General features: G+C 46.0%; 1 protein-coding gene and 1 non-coding gene across 3 annotated transcripts in view; both read right to left on the reverse strand.

Annotated features, from left to right (window-relative positions):
* The window catches only part of VAT1L (vesicle amine transport 1 like), a 154,682-nt gene that overhangs the window by 79,140 nt on the left and 56,284 nt on the right, over positions 1-19,258 (reverse strand). For both annotated transcript variants that reach the window (XM_007182601.3, XM_057533908.1), the window contains exon 4: positions 7,034-7,176. In XM_007182601.3, coding sequence (XP_007182663.1) covers positions 7,034-7,176 — 143 coding nt within the window. The remainder of the gene's footprint in view (positions 1-7,033; positions 7,177-19,258) is intronic.
* LOC114238000 (U6 spliceosomal RNA) lies at positions 705-811 on the reverse strand. The gene has a single exon (XR_003623445.1). It is a non-coding gene; the product is annotated as a U6 spliceosomal RNA (small nuclear RNA).

The raw sequence follows: 19,258 nt of genomic DNA on the forward strand, positions 1-19,258 counted from the left end.
GTCCAAGGTGCTGAAGAGTGATAAAACCATCAAGCTCCCTGTCTTCATGGGGCTTCTGGTCTACCAGGGACTGGCTTTCTTCCCTCTCCACCTCTCTCCTCAGTGAAGCTATAAAGGCACGTTAATTTAACTTGCAAACTTCTATTTGTCCAATCTCCAGGTTCAACCTATAAACATACTCCTAGAGGAAAAGGGTTAAATAGAGAGGATTTTCCTACAGTGACGGAGGGCTCCAGAGGGAATCCACATTTGTACTCTATTAGGAAGAAGATCCCTTCTTCCATTCATTTATTTATACATTTATTAATTCACTCACTCATGTACTTAACAAACATCTACTGGGCTTCTTGGGTTAAAAGAGCTTATGCAGGAGGGGCGGTAGGACCCGAAGGCTCCGGGGATTGTAGGGGATATGTTCCTACCCGCAGAGTCCCCAACTCTGGCTGGGCCCTGCTCTGCTCAGACAAGAATGGCACTTCCTCAGGCTTGTGCCTTTGCAGGGTTACCTTGTCTTAGCACATCGCTCACTTTTTCTACCCCCACCCTCATCCCCCAACGAAGTTCAGGAACTGCCACTAACTGACGTCAACGGCTTTGTCCAGAGTGTCACCAACTAGGAAATTACACATGCGTCTCCCGGGTTCATACACTAAGTTGACTGCTCCATGCCCCCGAGAGCTGAGTCTTTTTTTTTTTTTTTTTTTTTTAATATGGAACGCTTCACGAATTTGCATATCATTCTTGCGCACGGGCCATGCTAATCTTCTCTGTATCATTCCAATTTTCGTATATGTGCTGCTGAAGGGAGCACCTGAGACTTGATATGAATGTGCCCTTCAAAAGCCCTCAGGTCTTAACCAAAATCCAGCCCATTACAAAGGCTCTTCCAAAGTGATCAGCTTAGCTTCCCACCCAATAGAGTGCTTATCTCATGGGTGTGTCCGTTCAAGTCCCACCTGTAAACTCATAACCAGGGAGTTAGGCCAGTGGCTCTCAAACCTACATGTGTGTCAGAATCTCCTGGAGGGCCCATGAAGATACAATTGCAGTTTGCCCTCCGTCTCCTTCTCCTCCTAGCTCTGCTGTACTTGGTCTGGGGTGGGGCCCAGGGAGCTGCATTTCTGAGAAGTTACCAGATGCTGATGCTGCTGATTCCAGCTGCACACTTGGGAAACCCCTCGTCTAAACCAGTTACTCAGAGGTCCAGGCAGCCTTTTTTTTTTTTTTTTCAGTAGTAGTTAATTTGTTCCTTGAATATTTAGCACTGGCACCACACTAGGCACAGGGGGTATCATGGTGAGCCCACACGGATTTGATTTCTCCCCTTTTAGAGGTTACATTAGGCAGACATCAATCAACAGTTAAACAAATAAAAATTAAATTGAGAGTGAATGGGGTCTAGTGCCACTAAGGTACTATGAAGCTGTTTAAATTGAGGGTTTGCCCAATCAGGGCTGCCAGAGAAGATGTCCCTGGGGAAGTGATGAGTGGCAGTTGGAGGAGGTAGGTAGGGAAGGAGTGGTGGGAACAGTGTTCCAGGCGGAGGGAACAGTATGTGCAAAAGCCCCATTCAGGAGGAGCCTGGTAGGCAGGAAGACTGGAGTAAAGAAGATGCGAGGGAGCTTGCTGCATGGTGAGGCTGGAGAGGCAGGCGGGAGGTCTAAGTACAGACTCTGTGGGGGGCTCTGGGCTGGGCCGCAGACCCACTGATCAGGTCCCCACCTTGCATCATGGACCGGGTAGCTATGCACCTGTTTTTCTCGCTTTGACCAGATCCATTTTTGCCAAGTTTGCTCCCTCATGTGGAAGTGAGATCCTGCTCTGCTTCTCCTAGACAGCGCTCCTGCGCCATCAAGTCCTCCCTGTGAACCTCAGTTCCCTAAGATCTCTCCCCCTGCCTGAAGGGTGCCGCCCGTGCTTAGGAGCAGCCTCCCAAACGCGAGGCTGTGCACACCTTCCAGGGAACCCCCGATGGACCTGCCCGTTCTCTGCTCCTCACTTCTTGCCTGATGCTCCTCATACCCGTATTCTGCTTGTGGGTCCACGTTCTCTCCTCTGCCAATCACATCTCCTTGCATTAGCTGCCCCGCCTCGGCCTCTTGCTCTCTCCTGTGGACTATGGTTCTGCAGAAATGCAGGGCAGGCCCACAGCAATGGGTGACCATAAGCTCTGCCCACTTCCCCATCCTCACCTCCCACTAACCACTCTGACCTTCTAGCTATTCCTAAAGTCCCACATTCAGGAGCACCTACTGTGTGCCAGGCACAGCGCTGAGCCTTCCTAAGTCTCATCTCATGACACGTCATGCCAACCCTGAGACTCAGGACCTTTGTTATACCCATTTGATGGATGAGGAAACTGAGGCTCAGTGGGGTCAGGTGACTGCAGGAAATGGGCGGACCCTGGTTTGATCCATCACATCCAGAAACCAAGTGAGGGCCCCAGAGATGGAGTAGGGTTTTATAGGGTGGGCTGTGGCCAGCCCAGGGGTGACCACCACTGCCACTTCTAGCTCCCAGCGAGGGCTGAGCAAAGCTGGGGGTTGCTCCACTGGGCTTTACACTGGAAGGAGACACTGCAGGTCTCCTGCATATCCAGGCCACCTGCTCCTCCCACATCTCTCGGCATTTCTATAGCTGAATCAGGCAAGACAGGGTTTGGCCATGCACAGGGGTCAAATAAGCCACAAATTCACTCCCCATTGCTGTCACTGCATCCTTTAGAAGGTCAGTGGTGAACTGGGGGCCAAGAGAGGTGGAGGAGATGGATTCTGTGGAAGAGGAGCTGGGTAGAGGCAGGTGTCACTCCCAGGGCCCTGAGGGTGAGGACACTTTGCTGTAGAAGTCAAACCTTTAAGCAGACATTGCTCCTTTAGAGGCTAGCAATGTCCCTTCAGGTGAGAGTTGCAAAATTGAAAAGCGCTCCATCCCCTGTTCAGTCCTTATAAGCTCTATCAGTGGATCAGACGGAACTGGATAGTGGGCCTGCTTAAATTGCTCCAGGCCCCGCAAGTAAGCTTGGGTCAGGTCCTCCCTTGGTCATCCTTACACTGAAAAGCACCTTAGCAGCATCTTTTAATGGAATAATCATGAATATCACAAGCAGAGCAGGTAGCCCATCAGAGGCACAGAGGCCATCCTCATTTCTTAGCTCACCCCCGCCCCCCAATTTCTGGGAGTGTCTGCCTCACCTGCATATATGTAATTGTAATTACATAAAAGCAGAGAGGGTAAGGGCAGAGGGTTAAAGGCAACAGTTCCTATTCTGCTTTCTCCCTCTCTCATAAATCTCTGCAGACTTAAACAGCAAACAGAAATAGCCCCAGCTCAGAGATTCTCTGGGCCAAATTCAGCAGCAAGATATTTTGGGATTGCTGATACGAGACTTTCCTGTCTGTCCTTCCTTGGTCCCCAACCCCTTGCTCCTTTATTGAGAATACCGCCTCTTTGCTTCCCATCCACTCAGATCAGTGGAGAATTTCTCTTGAGTGGTGGTAGTTGCAATAGAGCCGTTACTGGGTAAGCAGCCCTTCAACTTTGTCGAGAAATTAATTCCCCTTTACTGTAACTTTCATCTCCAATTGGGTCCTTGGCTCTCCACACACTTCCTCTCGTTCAGAATTCCTTTTTCTCTGAGAACTCATCTGTGCCTTAGCTTTAACCATCACCTCCAAGCTCGTGACAGAGGGATGAGGCGATGTCAGAGTGCCCAGCACTGTACCTGGCGCACAGTAGGCTGCTTAGTAAAAGTTTACTATTGACGGTTCCCACATGCATGTAGCAGTACCACTTCTAGGAATCCTTTCTTGATCGCTTTCTCTCTGTTCTCTCCTGGTGGCTAGACTCTTGTCAATTTCCACTAGGTCTCAGTTTCTTTATATAAGATAAGGAATTTTCATCTTGCAGGATGCACCTACAATGATCTCACTGAAATGCTCCGCAAAGTGGGAGGAGACAGACAAAGCCTGGTGCCCCCTCGCCTTGCCCGGGACTCACTCCCTACCTCTCTCTACCAACTAAAATAGTTCCCACTCTTCAAGCACGCGTTTGGGGCTGTCCCCCTTGGCGTGCTCTCTGGGCTTTCTTCCCTCTATGTTTAAAGCCCTTACAGTCAGATGCACACATTTCAAGGCCTCTAACTCTTCCACTTGGTTTCAAGCATCCTCTTCTCTCTCTCCCCGAACAGAGAAGGGGGAAGTGACATAAAGGTTATGTCTGTGTTATAAATATTTTTTCCCCCTATTCCCTTTATAATGCCTGGCTCTAGGCTGCAAACATATTCAAAAGAAGCTTACTGAGTGACTGGTGGATAAAAGAATTTTCATCCCAAGAAATTTTATGTTATTATTTTTTCTAGTTGATTACACACAGCACAGTGTAACAAACAATATCCATGATCAGAAAAGGAAGAAAAATCACTCAGCATTCCACTCCTATTGCATCTCAGTGGGTGGATTTTTTTTCCCCTTTCATTTTATGCCCTCACACGCCAAGAATTTATACAAAGCTGTGATCACAGTGTAGCTGGAATTTGGCATTCTGCTTTTTTTCACGCAATATGCTACCACAGGTATTTTTTTCATTTTCTGACAGAGTCTTCATAATTATCATTTTTTAAGGGGCTGCATAATACTCAAGTGTGTGGGTGTAGTGTAATCTACCGAACTGTTTCCCTTCTGTTGATAGTGGGGGCTGGTTCTGAATTTTAGCTTTTACAGACAATGCTGTAATTCACCCTGTCGTCACATCCTGAGCACCTACAATGAAGCAGAAGCAGTGCTTGGGTCTGCAGCAAGCAACGTGGACCTGTGGCTTTTATTTTCTTTCGGATTATATCCTGAGGGTAGGATTCGTGGGACAGAGAGTACAAACATATTTGCAGCTTCCCAGTCATTTTTAGGCTAATCCCAGAATCTACTTAAGAATGTAAGGAAGGAACTGTTGGAGGTCACGTTTGCAGGAAGGTGGTGGGCAGGTGGGTCTCAGATGCTGTTACCTTCTACTCTTCTGACATCAGAAGAAGTCACTGATTCTGGGGCTAAAGGCAGCAGGTCAAGGACACTGAGGGGATGAGGGGATGGTGTAGCTACCTGGGACATGGGGACTGCAGAGGCTCCCTGGTTATGGACTGTCACTTCTTCAGAAGAGCTGCCACCTCCTGATCCTCTTCTCCCGCTACCTCACACATCCTCTGACCACATCCTCCAGCTGCACTAGTCTCCTCTCAGATTCTTGAATTGACCAAGTCTTTCCTGACCCCGGGCCTTAGCACATGCCATTCTCCTTGGTCAGAAATGCTCTTCCTTTGGCCAAATTCTCAGCCCTCAATTCTTAGCCCAAATCTCACTCGTTGGTGGATGACATGTCTGATTTCCCCATCTGCCTATGTTTATTTCACTAGCACCTTGCATTTCTCCACCAAAGCACGTATCAAAAGTATAAATCAATGAATTTTAAAAATATCTCTTGTCCCTTCTTCCCCAACGAGACTCCAGGCTCCATGAAGACAGTGATTCTCAAGGTGGTTTCTGCTGGACCTCCTGCCCTAGCAGAGTACCTGCTAGGTACTCGGTATTTATTAAGCAGGTCAGTGCAGGAACAGAGGAAAGGATGCTTGAAGAAATATCTCTTCAGAGGGTGAAAGGAGAGATGGCTGAAGGGAAAGTGGTAGTTCATTTTCCAGACCACAGCTTGAAAGATGCAAGTTAAAGGAAGGTAGTTTATAAAAGTAGGCAAAGATATATTCTGGAAGTCTTTACAAACTACTATACATAAAATGGATAAGCAACAAGGATTTACTGTATAGCACAGGGAACTCTATTCAATATCTTGTAATAAGTTATAATGGAAAATAATCTGAAATATATATATATATATATATATATATATATATATATATATATATATATATATGTATGTATAACTGAATCACTTTGCTATATACCTGAAACTAACACACTATTGTAAATCAACTATACTTAACTTAAAAAAAAAAAATGCCTGCAATCTCTGGACATCTGAGAAACGGGTGGTAAGTTTCCAATATCTAGCTTTAAAGCTTTCTTTTCACATCACATGGGAAATACTGGGGCAACCTTAAATGACACGCAAATCTTGACACTCAAAATTTTTTTAAAAATTTGAGAATTCAGACTGTCAGAAGACTCTCCTCTCCAAAAAACTTCCCAAGTTTCACCTAATCTGGTCTAAATCTATCACTTCAAACAACCAGATCTCCCATCCTCCAACCCTTCAATTTTTCATCTTAATCAGTGATTTGGAGGAAATTGTTTCTTTGTTATGATGCTATGCTAACCGGACAACTTAATTCCTTTGTACCTTCCCATTTTGTGCTGGAGAATGAAAGTACAGAACCAGTGGCTCTGGGACATTGCTGAATCCCGCCAGGAGCTGTGAGTGGAGCAGAGCCTGGGAATCAGCAGGGGGTGAGACACACAAATCATCTGAAAGCATGGCGGCAGCTGGGTGTTCCATGTGATTTCCTGTGTTGACATGCACGGGGCCGTCAGGATCATACGTGGAATATGGATCATGTTATAAAGCAATGTGTCCCCCGGGGAGACCACAACAGCCAGCAGACGGATGTCCCCTCCCATTCATTCTCTGTGAAGCACCAGTGACTCTTCCAAACCCGAATCTGATCATGTCACCACCTTGGTCCTTTGGTGGCTCTCAGTCACACCCAGGTTGGAGTCCACATTCCCTGGGGCTGTTACATGAATGAATGAGAAGTAAACTTCTCTGTGTTAAGGTAGTGTTATAGCAGCTCTCACAATTTAGCTTTGCCACTTACTTAACTGCTCTGTTCCTCGGGTTTATCGTCTCCAAAATGGGGGTAATAATAAGGTTGTTGAGAGGATTAGGTGAGTGAATACGTGTGAAATAGCACAGAACTAGTAATATATATGTTTACAATTACGATTATTATTAGCCCTCCTCTAAATGAATGCTCCTGTTCTTTAAGAGAGAAGTGCAAGGACCATCCTGGTGCTCTCTATAGCAAACATCTTACCTTTTCACTTCCTGCACGTAGTCTGCATTTCTGTCAAAGAGATGAGTCACGGAGTCTTTGATGGCTTCATGCTTGAAAGTAGAAGCTGTTCCAAAGACAGTCACATTGGGGACAGTGGAGCACAGCTGAGCCACAGCTTGGCCCTGGGAGTGAAATACAACAGACAAGTCACACAAGAGAGCTACCATCCAACAGCTAGTCTTACTGGGTGTAGAGCAGGATTTCTCAGCCTTGCCGCTGTTGACCTTTTTTGGCTGGATTAGCCTTTGTTGCAGGGGGTTGAACTGTGCATTGTGAGATGTTTAGCAGGATCCCTGGCCTCTACCTACTAGGTACCAGCAGCAAACCCCCAGTTGTGACAGCCAACAATGTCTCCAGACATTTCAAAATGTCCCCTGGGGACGAAATTTCCCTGGTTGAGAACCACTGGTGCAGAGGAAGGCGAGCCAGCAAAACCCCAGTACCAAGACATAACAACTGTTATTTAACCACATTGACCCTCAGGCTCTCCATTTATAAATTAGCTCTAATACTACCTACTCCCTAGGATCTTGGAGGATGTCTTAGTTTGGATTTCCCAGAAGCAGATTCTGAGGCAAGGATTTGAGAGTAAGTCCTTTATCTGGAATAGGATCGCAGGAAATACCAGGGTAGAAGGCAGCCAATAAAGGGTGTGTTTATCAAGTCAGTATCCACCACGCTAACTGGAACTCAGTCCCTCTGAGGAACTGCATGAGCAAGTGTAGAATACGCCTCGGAGATATCCAAACCAAGTAGTGAGGAAGCTGGAGTATTTATCCACCAAATTTCTGTCTGATACCGGTTGAGGGTTGCTTCTGCAGCAGTGACTCTTAGGCACGTCTGACTTGTCCTCAGAGGCCAAACGTGCTTCCACAGCCAGCCAGGAGCCCTAAGTAAGCAACCTTCAGCACGCTGAGCGCAGAAAAGGTCTGGTGTGGCTGACAGCATCTGCTACAGGGGGTGTTAAATGAGGCAACAAGTAACACAGGTCCAGCACCTGGCACAAAACACGACACTTAATAGGTAATCAATCTTAATCATCTGTACCCCTTATTGGCTTATTACACCCAGGGCTGAGATGTCCAGGCGTATAAAGAAAATGCCAGTGCATGAGGTTTAAATCTCGAATGGTCCAAGAGAAATCACAGATGTAGTTAGGAATGGTTAATCTTCCCATATCCTTTTTCAATATCGTTGGAAGTTTAAGTCATTGGACAAAATACTGTGATCATGTGCATTCAGAAACCTTCCAGTAAAACCCAATTTGCTGCTAATTAAGATGCATCCTAAAACCAAGTACTGTCTCTTTCCAGTGTTCCATCTACCATCTTAAGAAGGCAGAAATTATTAAGGAGGGAAATTATTCTACCAAAGGCATCTGTGATATGAATTACAGCCTCTCACTTTATTTACATGTCTTCATGTTGGTGGACTCAATCAGGTTAGAAGGTCAATTTGTGGAAATGTGATTTTTTCCCAACATTTGCTATTAGAGGCAACATTGAGAGAATCAGAGAATGTCAGAGTTGGAAGATCATCCAATTACCCCCTCCTTATTGTTTTATAGACCAGGGAGAGGGGACTCTGAAAGGTTAAGGTAACCCAGTTCTTCAGAGGCAGACCTGAGATTCAAAGCAAGGTCTCTTGACTTCCAGCTACTGCCATTTTCTATTATGCCGTGCATGCTGTCTACGTATTTTGGCATTTAAAGCTAAGCAGACTTTTAAGTTGCTACCTAAAATAGACACATTACTGACACGCTCACTTGGAGGTCAATGTTTCAGAACACGGGCGTGAACCTGAGACTCCAGACAGGCTACAGTTCTCTATTCTAAGAAGAGCTTTGGTATCTGGTTAAATTTTTTATCCCCTGATTTTAAAGAACAAAAAAGGGACTCTCCTTCCTAGTGAGTGTAAATATCAGCAACCACCATGACGATACTCAAAAATTCGACAGGGCTTGAGCTAACCTTGTTAGTTCTGGCATGGGAGCTTAGAACTGGTTCTCATAGCCATGTGGCCCCTCCTCTGTCCTTAAGCAAGCCTGACATTTATCCACTCAACTCCTTTTCACATTCCTACTATGTGCTACCTCATCACACTGTGCTATAGATGCTGGAGCAGCAGAGATGCCTGATACACCTTAATCTCTATCTCCAGTCCCACCGAGTCCCAGACTTGTGTACTGAAGTACCATTTTGGCATCTGTCTTCACCTGGCTCTCCAGAAACCACACATAAAATTCAACTCATCCAAAACATAACTCATGGCTATCTCCAAATGAGTTACTCCTCATATTAGCTTGCTAGGGCTGCCAGAACAAAGTAACGCAAACTGGGCAGCTTAAAAAACAGAACTTTATTGTTTCACAGTTCTGGAGGCTAGAGGTCTGAAATCAAGGTATCAGCAGGGTTGGCTCCTTCTCATGGCTGTGAGGGAGGGACCTATCTGATCCAGGCATCCCTCCCTGGCTTGTAGGTGGTGGTCTTCTCCCTGGGTCTCTTCGCATTGGTCTTTCCTCTATGCCAATCTGTGTCCACATTTCCCATTCTTGTAAGGACACCAGTTATATTGGATTAGCGCTCACCCTCATGACCTCATTTAACTTGACCTCTGTGAAGACCCTACCTCCAAATAAGGGCCTATTTTGAGGTGCTGGGGTTTAGGATTTCAACTTATGAATTGGATGAGGGTGGGGGGACACAATTCAACCCATAACACTCCTCTCACGGCATTTGCTGCCTCAGTGGATGGAACTGCACCACTCACTCATCGCTAAAGCCAGGAATCTGGGGGTCATCCTGGACCCCTCTTCCTCCCTCGCCCCACATCCAGTTAGCACCTTTGTTGTTTCCACTCAACATCTCTTGGGACTGTCACTTCCTCCCCTGGATTATGACAACACCTTTCTAACCGGCCTGGCTGTTTCCACGTGCACTTCAGAGTGATTTTTCTCAAACACAACACTGAGCATTTCATTATATGTTTCAAAGCTTCCCAATGCCTGTCATGGCCTTCAGAATGAAATGCACACCCTTTCCTTGACCGCACAAGGCCAGCCCTCTGGGATCTGACCCAGTCTGCCGCACTAACATGATTGCCCTCCACTTTTCCAATATCCACTCCCTAACTACACACAGACGTGAGCCATCACTGACATTGGCCATGACCCTCATCCCATAGCATTCTCAGAATGAGCCTTCAACCTTATTTTACTGAGGAAGGACCTGAGGTTTACGGAGGTTAGGGACCTGGGCCAAGGTCATTAGGGTACGATGTGGTAGACCTTGATGTGCTGTCCTCACCAGCTGAGTGACCTTGAGTAAAGTATCAGCTCCTCTGATCACTTGTCTTAATATGCATTATATACAATACTATATAAACACGAAGATTGTTGTGGGATTATATGACATTATGCATCCACGGGCTTGGAATAGTGAATGTTTAATAAATACTTGCTATCCTTACTACTGGGACTCCTATTACTATTTATCTGCACATTATTATGGTTACATCAGCAGTGGAAGCATATCCACTACCTACTCTCCAGAACATCTCATGCTATTTTGCATCAGTGCTGGTTTTCCCACACACCTTCCCCTTCCTGTCATGGCCTGGCCTTCCAGTGTCTTCTGCAGATCACAGCCACTCCCCCTGAGGCATGTCGTCTTCTAGAAACCTTTCCCAGCATCCCAGGCAGAGTCTCTTGCCTCTTCTTGTGCCACCATTGACCTTCCTCCAGGACAGTGGCCACCACGGCCTGCTGGGGCCACTCCCTGACCCATCTGTGAGCTCCATGGGGTCAGGGGCGGTGCCGCATGTGGCTGCAGACCCCAGTGCCCAGGGCAGAGCCTGGCACAGAGCAGGTGTTTGGTAAAACTTGTTGAATAGATGCATGAGAAATGAGAGGGGTTTGATGTAATGGGGAAGCCCCTCGTCATTTTGCAGATTTCTACGTTCTTTAGCTTTGCAGAGTGGGAATAAAGCATAGGTTTAATGAGCATATCTAGTCTCTGGCCCAAGCAGAATTTTACCATTTCCGTTTTAAAGAGAAAGATACTTGTGGTAGTAAAATGAAATGATATAAGTAACTGGGTTACTTACATATTTAAATTATTATGTAATATATATGAACATTATATGTGATATATAATACATAAATGTATTATATATTATAATTATAGTTGGCCCTCCGTATGCATGGATTCTGCATCCGTGGAGTCAACCAACCATGGTTCGAAAATATTCAGGAAAAAAAAAAATTCCAGAACGTTCCCTAAAGCAAAACTTTAATTTGCCACATGCTGGCAACTATTTATGTAGAATTTACATTGTATTAGGTATTATAAGTAATCTTGAGATGATTTAAAGTATACGGGAGGGTGTGCATAGGTTGTATGTAAATACTACACCAAGGACTTGAGCATCCTTGGATTTTGGTATCTGTGGGGGGAAGGGGGTGGTCTTGGGTACCACCACCCTGTGGGTACCGAGGGACAACTGTATATATAATTAGAACAATTATGTATGTATAATTAGAGTAACCTATGATATGCATTATATGTATGTATGTACAATTAGTATTATATATGCATACCTAATAAGTAATACCTAGCATATAATATTCCATTCGTACTATATAATTAGGATAATAATAAATTAATATGATTATTATATGTGCATATGTAATATACATGCACATGTAATTAGCATAATATACAAGTAGTATATGTAATATTATATCATAACTTGTATTATTATATAAATAATGATGGGTAGTAAACAAGTTCAGCGCATATCTATTTACAGCATCCCTACCCCCTCTTTTAGCTCTTAAATAATTCACTCAGGCAATGAGAGGCCCTTGCAAGATCCTCAATGATTTTCTAAAGTAAATAATGCTCAGCATTCTGTATTTAAGCAGAAAAGTGCTGTCCCTCACATTTATAGAAAATCTGTACCCTCCGTTCTCCAAGTCCCAAGGTGAATGCAAGATCAGCATCTAATATATCCTCATTTCTCCCACGTGCCTAGCAAATAGCATGGACTCAGTAAATACTTGTGGAAGACGGAGTGAATTTTCAATAAAAAGGATTCTGCAATTTACCTGCAGACCCAGAACATAAAATGAACAAGACAATCCAGTCTCCCAGCAACAGCACTAAATGGAGATTTGCACGTACTTGCTTTTAATTGATTTTCCCTTCTCTCTGTAGACTGTAAGAGCTCGGCAGCAAGCCTCTCCTCCCTTCCCTGCGGCTAACAGTGCAGCAGTAACAGCGTCTGTGGTTCCTGCCTCTCACCGTGTGCCAGGTACTGGGCGAAAGTGCTTCCTTACACCCTTTAACCACTTTTAGAATACATTTTTTTGGTTTCCCTTTTATACCTGAAAATGGGGATTCAGAGAGGGAAAGGAACCTGTCCAAGGTTATGTACCTTGTAAGTGATAAACCTGGGGTCAGACCAGCTGTTCCTGACTCCACAGCCACTCTGCTATTAGTCTTTTTGTCCATCCCACTAAGCACTCAGGTTGCTGACATGGAAATCTTAGAGAAAACCATGCGTCCTTGACATCAGTGTGGAAGGCTTCATTGATCCACTCCAGATAGCTTTGTCTCAGGTTTAGATGGGTGAACAAATTTCAACCAGCTCAGTCCTAATTCCAGGGCTGTTGGGGTCCCCTCAAGCAGAGCACAGACAGTAGGAAATCCAGGGCCAATAGTTAGAAGGGAGTTGTTTGGGGGGTCCCTGAAATTTGACTCTTATCAACAGACTGGCAATTCAAAGCAAGATCCTATTCCAGAAAAGCTGGGCACAGTAGACAAACAACTAGAGGAGCAGATACATTTATATAAAAGACTTAATACACTGTCTGCTACATACTCAGTACTCATTAACTGGCAGGTTTTAACACAACTGCTCTGGAATTAGGACTGAGACTGGTCGAAATTCTGGTTACCCACTAAGTGGGAATTTAGGATAGATGCTCCTATCAGAGCACTGAGATTCAGGATTCAGCATCAGAGACTCAAGTAAACAGGAGACAAAGAAAGGATGGCTTAAAAGGGCCTCTGTGGGACTTCCCCGGTGGTCCAGCGGTTGGGACTCCGTGTTCCCAATGCAGGGGCCTGGGTTCCATCCCTGGTCAGGGAACTAGATCCTGCATGCGTGCCACAACTAAGATCCCACGTGCTGCATCTAAGACCCGGAGCAGCCAAATAAATAAATAAATATTAAAAAAAAAAAAAGGACCTCTATGATACAGATATTCTCTACCTCCTCAGCCTTGTTTCTCATCATATATCAGAACTCTAGCTTTAGAAGGACTGAGCATATGGAAAAATGCTTAGTCCTTCCAAAATGCTACCCCCTCTCACCACAGGACATTTGCACACATGCAGGTCTCAATGCCTGCAGCCCTCTCCCTTGTCTTTTCTCTTGGTTGATTCCTAGTCATCCGTGTCATCTCAGCCTCTCTGTCACTTCATTGTCATTCATTCCATCACTATAGGGCTATTTCATGACTGCTGCAAATAGAGTAGACACTGAGAGGTCCTGGAAAGATAAAGGTGAACAAGTTATAGACAGTCCCTGTCATTTTGGAGCTTGCATTCCCCTAGAGACAACAGATATTTAGAAAATAAATATACTCTTAAAAGTACAGTCATACACCTAAACCAAGAGGGCGAGAACGCCAATTCCAACCACTGAACCACTGGGATAAGACCCCATTGGTGCGCTGCAGTCTTGCAAATATGCAGAAAATAAGGGGCATGCACTCAAGTGCATGTGGACGATGCGTTAGGGAGAGAGACTAGATGAAACGGGAACTTGAACTTGATGATCCCCGTGGTGGCTCCAGTTCCATGTTTTCTAGGTCACATGGGCTGGTTCTTAGCTGGTCTAAAGAAAATCTTTTTGAAAAGCCTCCCAAAGAGAATGAGAGTTTACACATTATCCTACATTTAGTGAAAAATGGAATTTTCGATTGCGAACTTGACCATTTCCGAAATCACTTATAAAACAGGATTAGGTTTACCTCTCCCAAGAGCTGTTTTCACATTAAACAGCTCCTGGAAACCACAAACCATTCTAGCAGTCAAAGAATGTAAGAGAATGAGCTTGGGGCTATCTAGAGAAGATGCCTGGAGGAAATGGTGAGGTCAGGTTGTTTTCCTCCAAAGAACTGTCAGTTTACTTTTTCATCTTCATCAAGGCAGAGAGGCCCTTGGACTAGGAGAGAGAAATGAATGTTATCACAAAATCTAGTACATTGGATACCTGAGCCCTCCGTATGCTTTTCGTATGACAATACAAACTCCCACGCTGGGATTCAGACACAGGTTTAGAAATTTTTCCTTTTCCCCAGATCAGTGCTGTCATTTGCCTGCTCAACAATTCAGTTGACTCAGTTGTTGTAAGAGGGGGAAGCTCACATCCTGCTGTGTGGGCCGATCCATGTGACCTGCCCTCAAAGGCAGCAAAGAACATTCTATGTTTTCCCCTAGCACACTCTCAGAATCAGTCAGCTCCTCTTTCTCTTTATCTCGTTTGTCGCTGCACAACTCTTGAACCACGCATGACACTGTGTCACATGCATGTGCTGAGACTCTCCACAGTGAGAAGCTTCGGGGGACGGTGACTGAGGGAGGAGAGAGAGAAGGAGGAAAAAAGTGAAGATTGATTGAGACTGGCATTTTTCAATTGCTCAAGGTGTAAATGTGGAATTTTTTTTTCTTTTTAATCCAAAAAAGCCGTAGACACATTTTTGGGGAAGCCTTGGCAGATAATCTCTTTCATTGATTGATTTTATCTATCATACAGCTCAGCGCTTCTCCGTATGAGCTGCCAGCACCAGCAGCGTCACCTCCTCTGGAGGCTTGCTAGACGTGCAGGTTCTCAGGCCCCAGCCCAGACCTGAAGAACCAGAACCTCTGGGGGTGGAGCCAAACCTTCCAGCAGATCCTGATGCAGCTCAAGCTGAGAAACCACTGACGCCGTGCCTCCTTCATGGCGTCACTCCACTCCCCGTGATGCAGAGGCTGAGGCCCCTGGGCTGCTCAGAATATCGTAATATCACATGTTGTATTTCAAACCAGGGTGGGGGCTGGTTATTCGTTTATACTTTATAAGCTCCCTGGGTAATTCTAACGTGCAGCCTCTTGCTGAGAGCCAGCGCTCTGAAAGTTTCCTTCTTCTCATTTGGTCAGTTATGGCCTTGACCATAATCCACTTCCTCCTTTCTGCGTCGAGGTTGGCATCAGAGCCTGTGGGTTTAGTACGTGGGATCCCGTAGGTGAGGGTATGACTAACAGTCTTCTGCGAGTCAGAGATGCAGGAAGAGAAAATAATCCCCCGCCCTATTAGCAGGGTCTGAAGCTCTGGATGCCTGGAGACGTTCAGCCTCCCTGCTCCCAGGGCCTCGGCGAGGCTGCTGAGCACCCAGGTTTCCCAGCCGCTCACTGCTCTGCCCATCAGTTGTCTGCAAGGTGAATATTTAAACTTTTCCTCTGCTCAGGCTGCACCAAGCTCACTGCACAGGCTCTCAGGTGAGAAGCACTAGGGCTAGGTGGTGAAGAGTATAGATTTATTTATCCAATGTCATCTGCACAGAACTTCCTGTGTGCTGGGCAGGGTCCTCCATGCTCTGCAAACACCAGCTCATTCGATCTGCATCCCGACCTCCATGAAGAGGGTACTATGTCATCCTTGTTTTCCAGAAGAATGAACTGAGGCCCAGAGAAGTTATGTAACCGCCCAAAGTCATACAGCAACAACAGAAACTAGATTTGAAAGAACATCCCCTGGCTCTAGGGTCCCACAATCTTAACCACTGCCCCAAGCTACAGAACAGTAGAGGGTCTGGAGACTAAGAGAAGAGAAGGAAGGGGAACCATCTCTTACTGGCCAGTTGCTCTTTGTCAAGCACTGTGCCAGACACCTTACATATATCTCATTTTATCCTGCCAACATCATACTCCCATCATGAAGACAGGCTCAGAAATGAAGGCTCAGAAAGATCAAGGTTATCCTGCTGGTCATTGGAAACCGAGGCTCAGAAAAGCTAAGTACTAGCAGCGGGAACTGATGGGATTTAAACCCGAGTCTCCTTGTCACTAAGCCCAAGTTCTCTGTTCTGACATCAAAACAATTAAATAGAAATGAGACCCATCCGAGGTTGTAGAGCAAGCTACAGCTCTCAGATCCCAGACCACTTACGTCCTGGAGCTGCCACGTAAGCTGGCTGAGTGGCAGATTCTTCTTCTCTAAGTCAGGGATGATAACGTCTACTCCACAAGGTCAAAGAGGTCAAATGTGGGTCAAAGGAGGTAACACATGTGATGTTTCACCAGAGAAGACTCAGAGCAGGTGCTCAATAAGCAGGCTTCCAAAGCCACCTCTTCCAGGAAGCTTTCCTGGATATCCCCAGAGGAGTTAATATCTCCTGCTTTGCCCTGAAACCCACACATATCATTTCTCAACCATCTTTCACGCCGTGCTGTGGTTCTTCTTCTCTCCTCTCTCCTCTTCCCTCCTCTTCCTCCTTCTCCATCTCTCTCTCCTCCTTTTTAAAAATCTCTTTCTATTGTGTCTCCCACTAGCCTGTCAACTCCTTAAGGGGAGGACCACATCTTATCTGCCTTTATCCACAGCAGTGGGTCCCCCTACGTAGGTCTCAGTAGCTGTGTGTTGAATGGATGAAGTAGCAGAAATGACAGAAGTTTGATGAGCAAAGAGCAAGGTAGTCAAAGAGGACTCACGGTGTCTGAAGGCGACTGAGGGCTGGGACTGGGCACGTGTGCCCTTTCTAGAAGGGGAGGCTTGGAAGGAAGGTCCAGCAGCTTCTTTGCTTTATCCCTTGCTTGGATGCGGACAAGGTCTGCCCCACATTCCTTGGGCAGTTACAACTTTACATCAATGATGGGGAGGGGGCAGGAAATGTATATGCTCACCAAGAGTAAATATTTTCTTGTTTTTCCCTTCCACTATAGACACGGAGCGGGGAGAAGGGTAAGATGTGGGCAATAACCAAGGGAAGAATATAGAAAGAATGTTGGGATGAATCAGGTTTGGGCATAGAAATATATTTCTCAAAGAGCCCCCAGAGACTAATTACAGTTAGATGGTGGTACTGGGTCCTCCTAAGGCAGTTTGCAGGCTCTCCCAAGCTGGGCTGGGGTGGGTGTCTGCCCTGCTTTTGCCCCTCCCACCCGTGCAACCTACTGGCAGAGCCCTGCTTCCAAGAATCTGGTCACCTGGGGGGACAGAGGGACATGTTCATGAAGGGATTTGGCCAGAGTGAGTCCCACGGCCCAACATGAGCCCAGCTCCCCACTTGGTGCCTAAAACGCTTGGTCTCAGCACAGCTGGGTTTCCTAAGGACAGGTCATCACCGAGCACGACAGGCAGCTTTGGGACAGAGGGTAGGAGGGAGGTGACTTTCGCATTCCCAAAGTTTCTCCTAGGACATCGTCCCGTGAGCACTGGGGCCTCCTGGGGTGCCGGACCGGTGGCAGTTCCGCCTTCCGCTCTGGCCCAGAGGGTAGACAGCCTGGTTTCACTGCATGGAATGTGTGAGGGTCAGACAACATGGCGCATTTTTGTTGGAGAGGCAGCTCCAAGACAGGGGCGGGAGAGAAGCTCAGGTGGGGTCTTAGGAAATAGCCTGTAGGGGACCCCTCTTTCAGAAGGCCAGAGCAGCCTGGCCCCAACAGAGCCTTGGACAGACAGGAGTAGAAAAACTGAGTCCTGACCCTCCTTCCACCGTTTCAGCCCCTCATGCCTTGAGTTGCTCACATGAACAGGAAGGGCCCGTTCATATGAACAGAACGCAGCATCTCTGGGGGTCCCACACAAGACAGCTCAACATACAGGGAGAGGAGAATATGGACTTTCTATAAAGATCGAGGTGTGGCTGATACAGAAAAAGGCTGTACGTACTCAGTGAATACATCTTGATGCGTTTTAAACTAAGTATACACCCATGAACGCATCGCCATAAACTCAACCATCACCTCTAAAGTTTCTTCCTTCCCTCTTTTTTTTTTTATTTTTTGGTGATGAAATTTGACATAAATCTTCCCTCTTCGTAAGTTTGTAACTATTGTTAGCTCTGGGCACTATGCTGTACAGTGGATCTGGAGGACTTAATCATCCTGTATAACTAAACTCTGCCCCTTTGACTAGCACCTCCCCCATTCTCCACCCTGCCCCCAGCCCCTTGTAACCACCATCCTACTCTCTGCTTCTATTGAGTTTGACTATTTTAGATTCCTGATAGAAGTGGGATCAGGCAGTGTTTGTTCTTCTGTGTCTGGCTTATTTTACTTAGTGTACTGTCCTCCAAGTTTATCCATGTTGTAGCAAAGGGCAGGATTTCCTTCTCTTTTTTTAAGGCAGAATATTTCATCACCTATATACTACATTCTGTTCAGCCATTCGCTTGTCAATGGACATTTAGGTTGTTTCGATGTCTTGGCTATTGTGAGTAATGCTGCAATGAACATAGGGGTGCAGATATCTCCTCAAGATCTTGATTTCAATTCATTTATGTATACCCAGAAGTGCGATTGCTAGATCATATGGTAGTGAAATTTTTAACTTTTTGAGGAAACTCCATACGTTTTCCACAGCGGCTACACCAATTTACATTCCCACCAACAGTGTACAAGGATTCCCTTTTCTCCACCTTCTTTATTTTTTTAATTTTTATTTCTTTATTTATTTACTTTTTGGCTGCGTTGGGTCTTCGTTGCTACGCATGGGCTTTCTCTAGTTGCGGCGAGCGGGGGCTACTCTTCATTGTGGTGTGTGTGCTTCTCATTGCGGTGGCTTCTCTTGTTGCCGAGCACAGGCTCTAGGCACGCGGGCTTCAGTAGTTGTGGCACACGGGCTCAGTAGCTGTGGCGCACGGGCTTAGCTGCTCCGTGGCATGTGGGATCTTCCCAGACCAGGGATCAAACCTGTGTCGCTTGCACTGGCAGGCGGATTCTTAACCACTGTGCCACCAGGGAAGCCCCTCTCCACCTTCTTGCCAACACTCGTTATCTTTTGTCTTTTTGATAATAACCATCCAACAGGTGTGAGGTCCTATCTCATTGTGGTTTTGATTTGAATTTCCCTGATGGTCAGTGATGTTGAGCATCTTTTGAGTCGGGCAAACCTGAATTGGAAACCTTGCTACCCCACGGATGGGCTGTGTGA

This window comes from Balaenoptera acutorostrata, chromosome 19 (assembly GCF_949987535.1).
Source record: "Balaenoptera acutorostrata chromosome 19, mBalAcu1.1, whole genome shotgun sequence".
NCBI lineage: Eukaryota > Metazoa > Chordata > Mammalia > Artiodactyla > Balaenopteridae > Balaenoptera > Balaenoptera acutorostrata.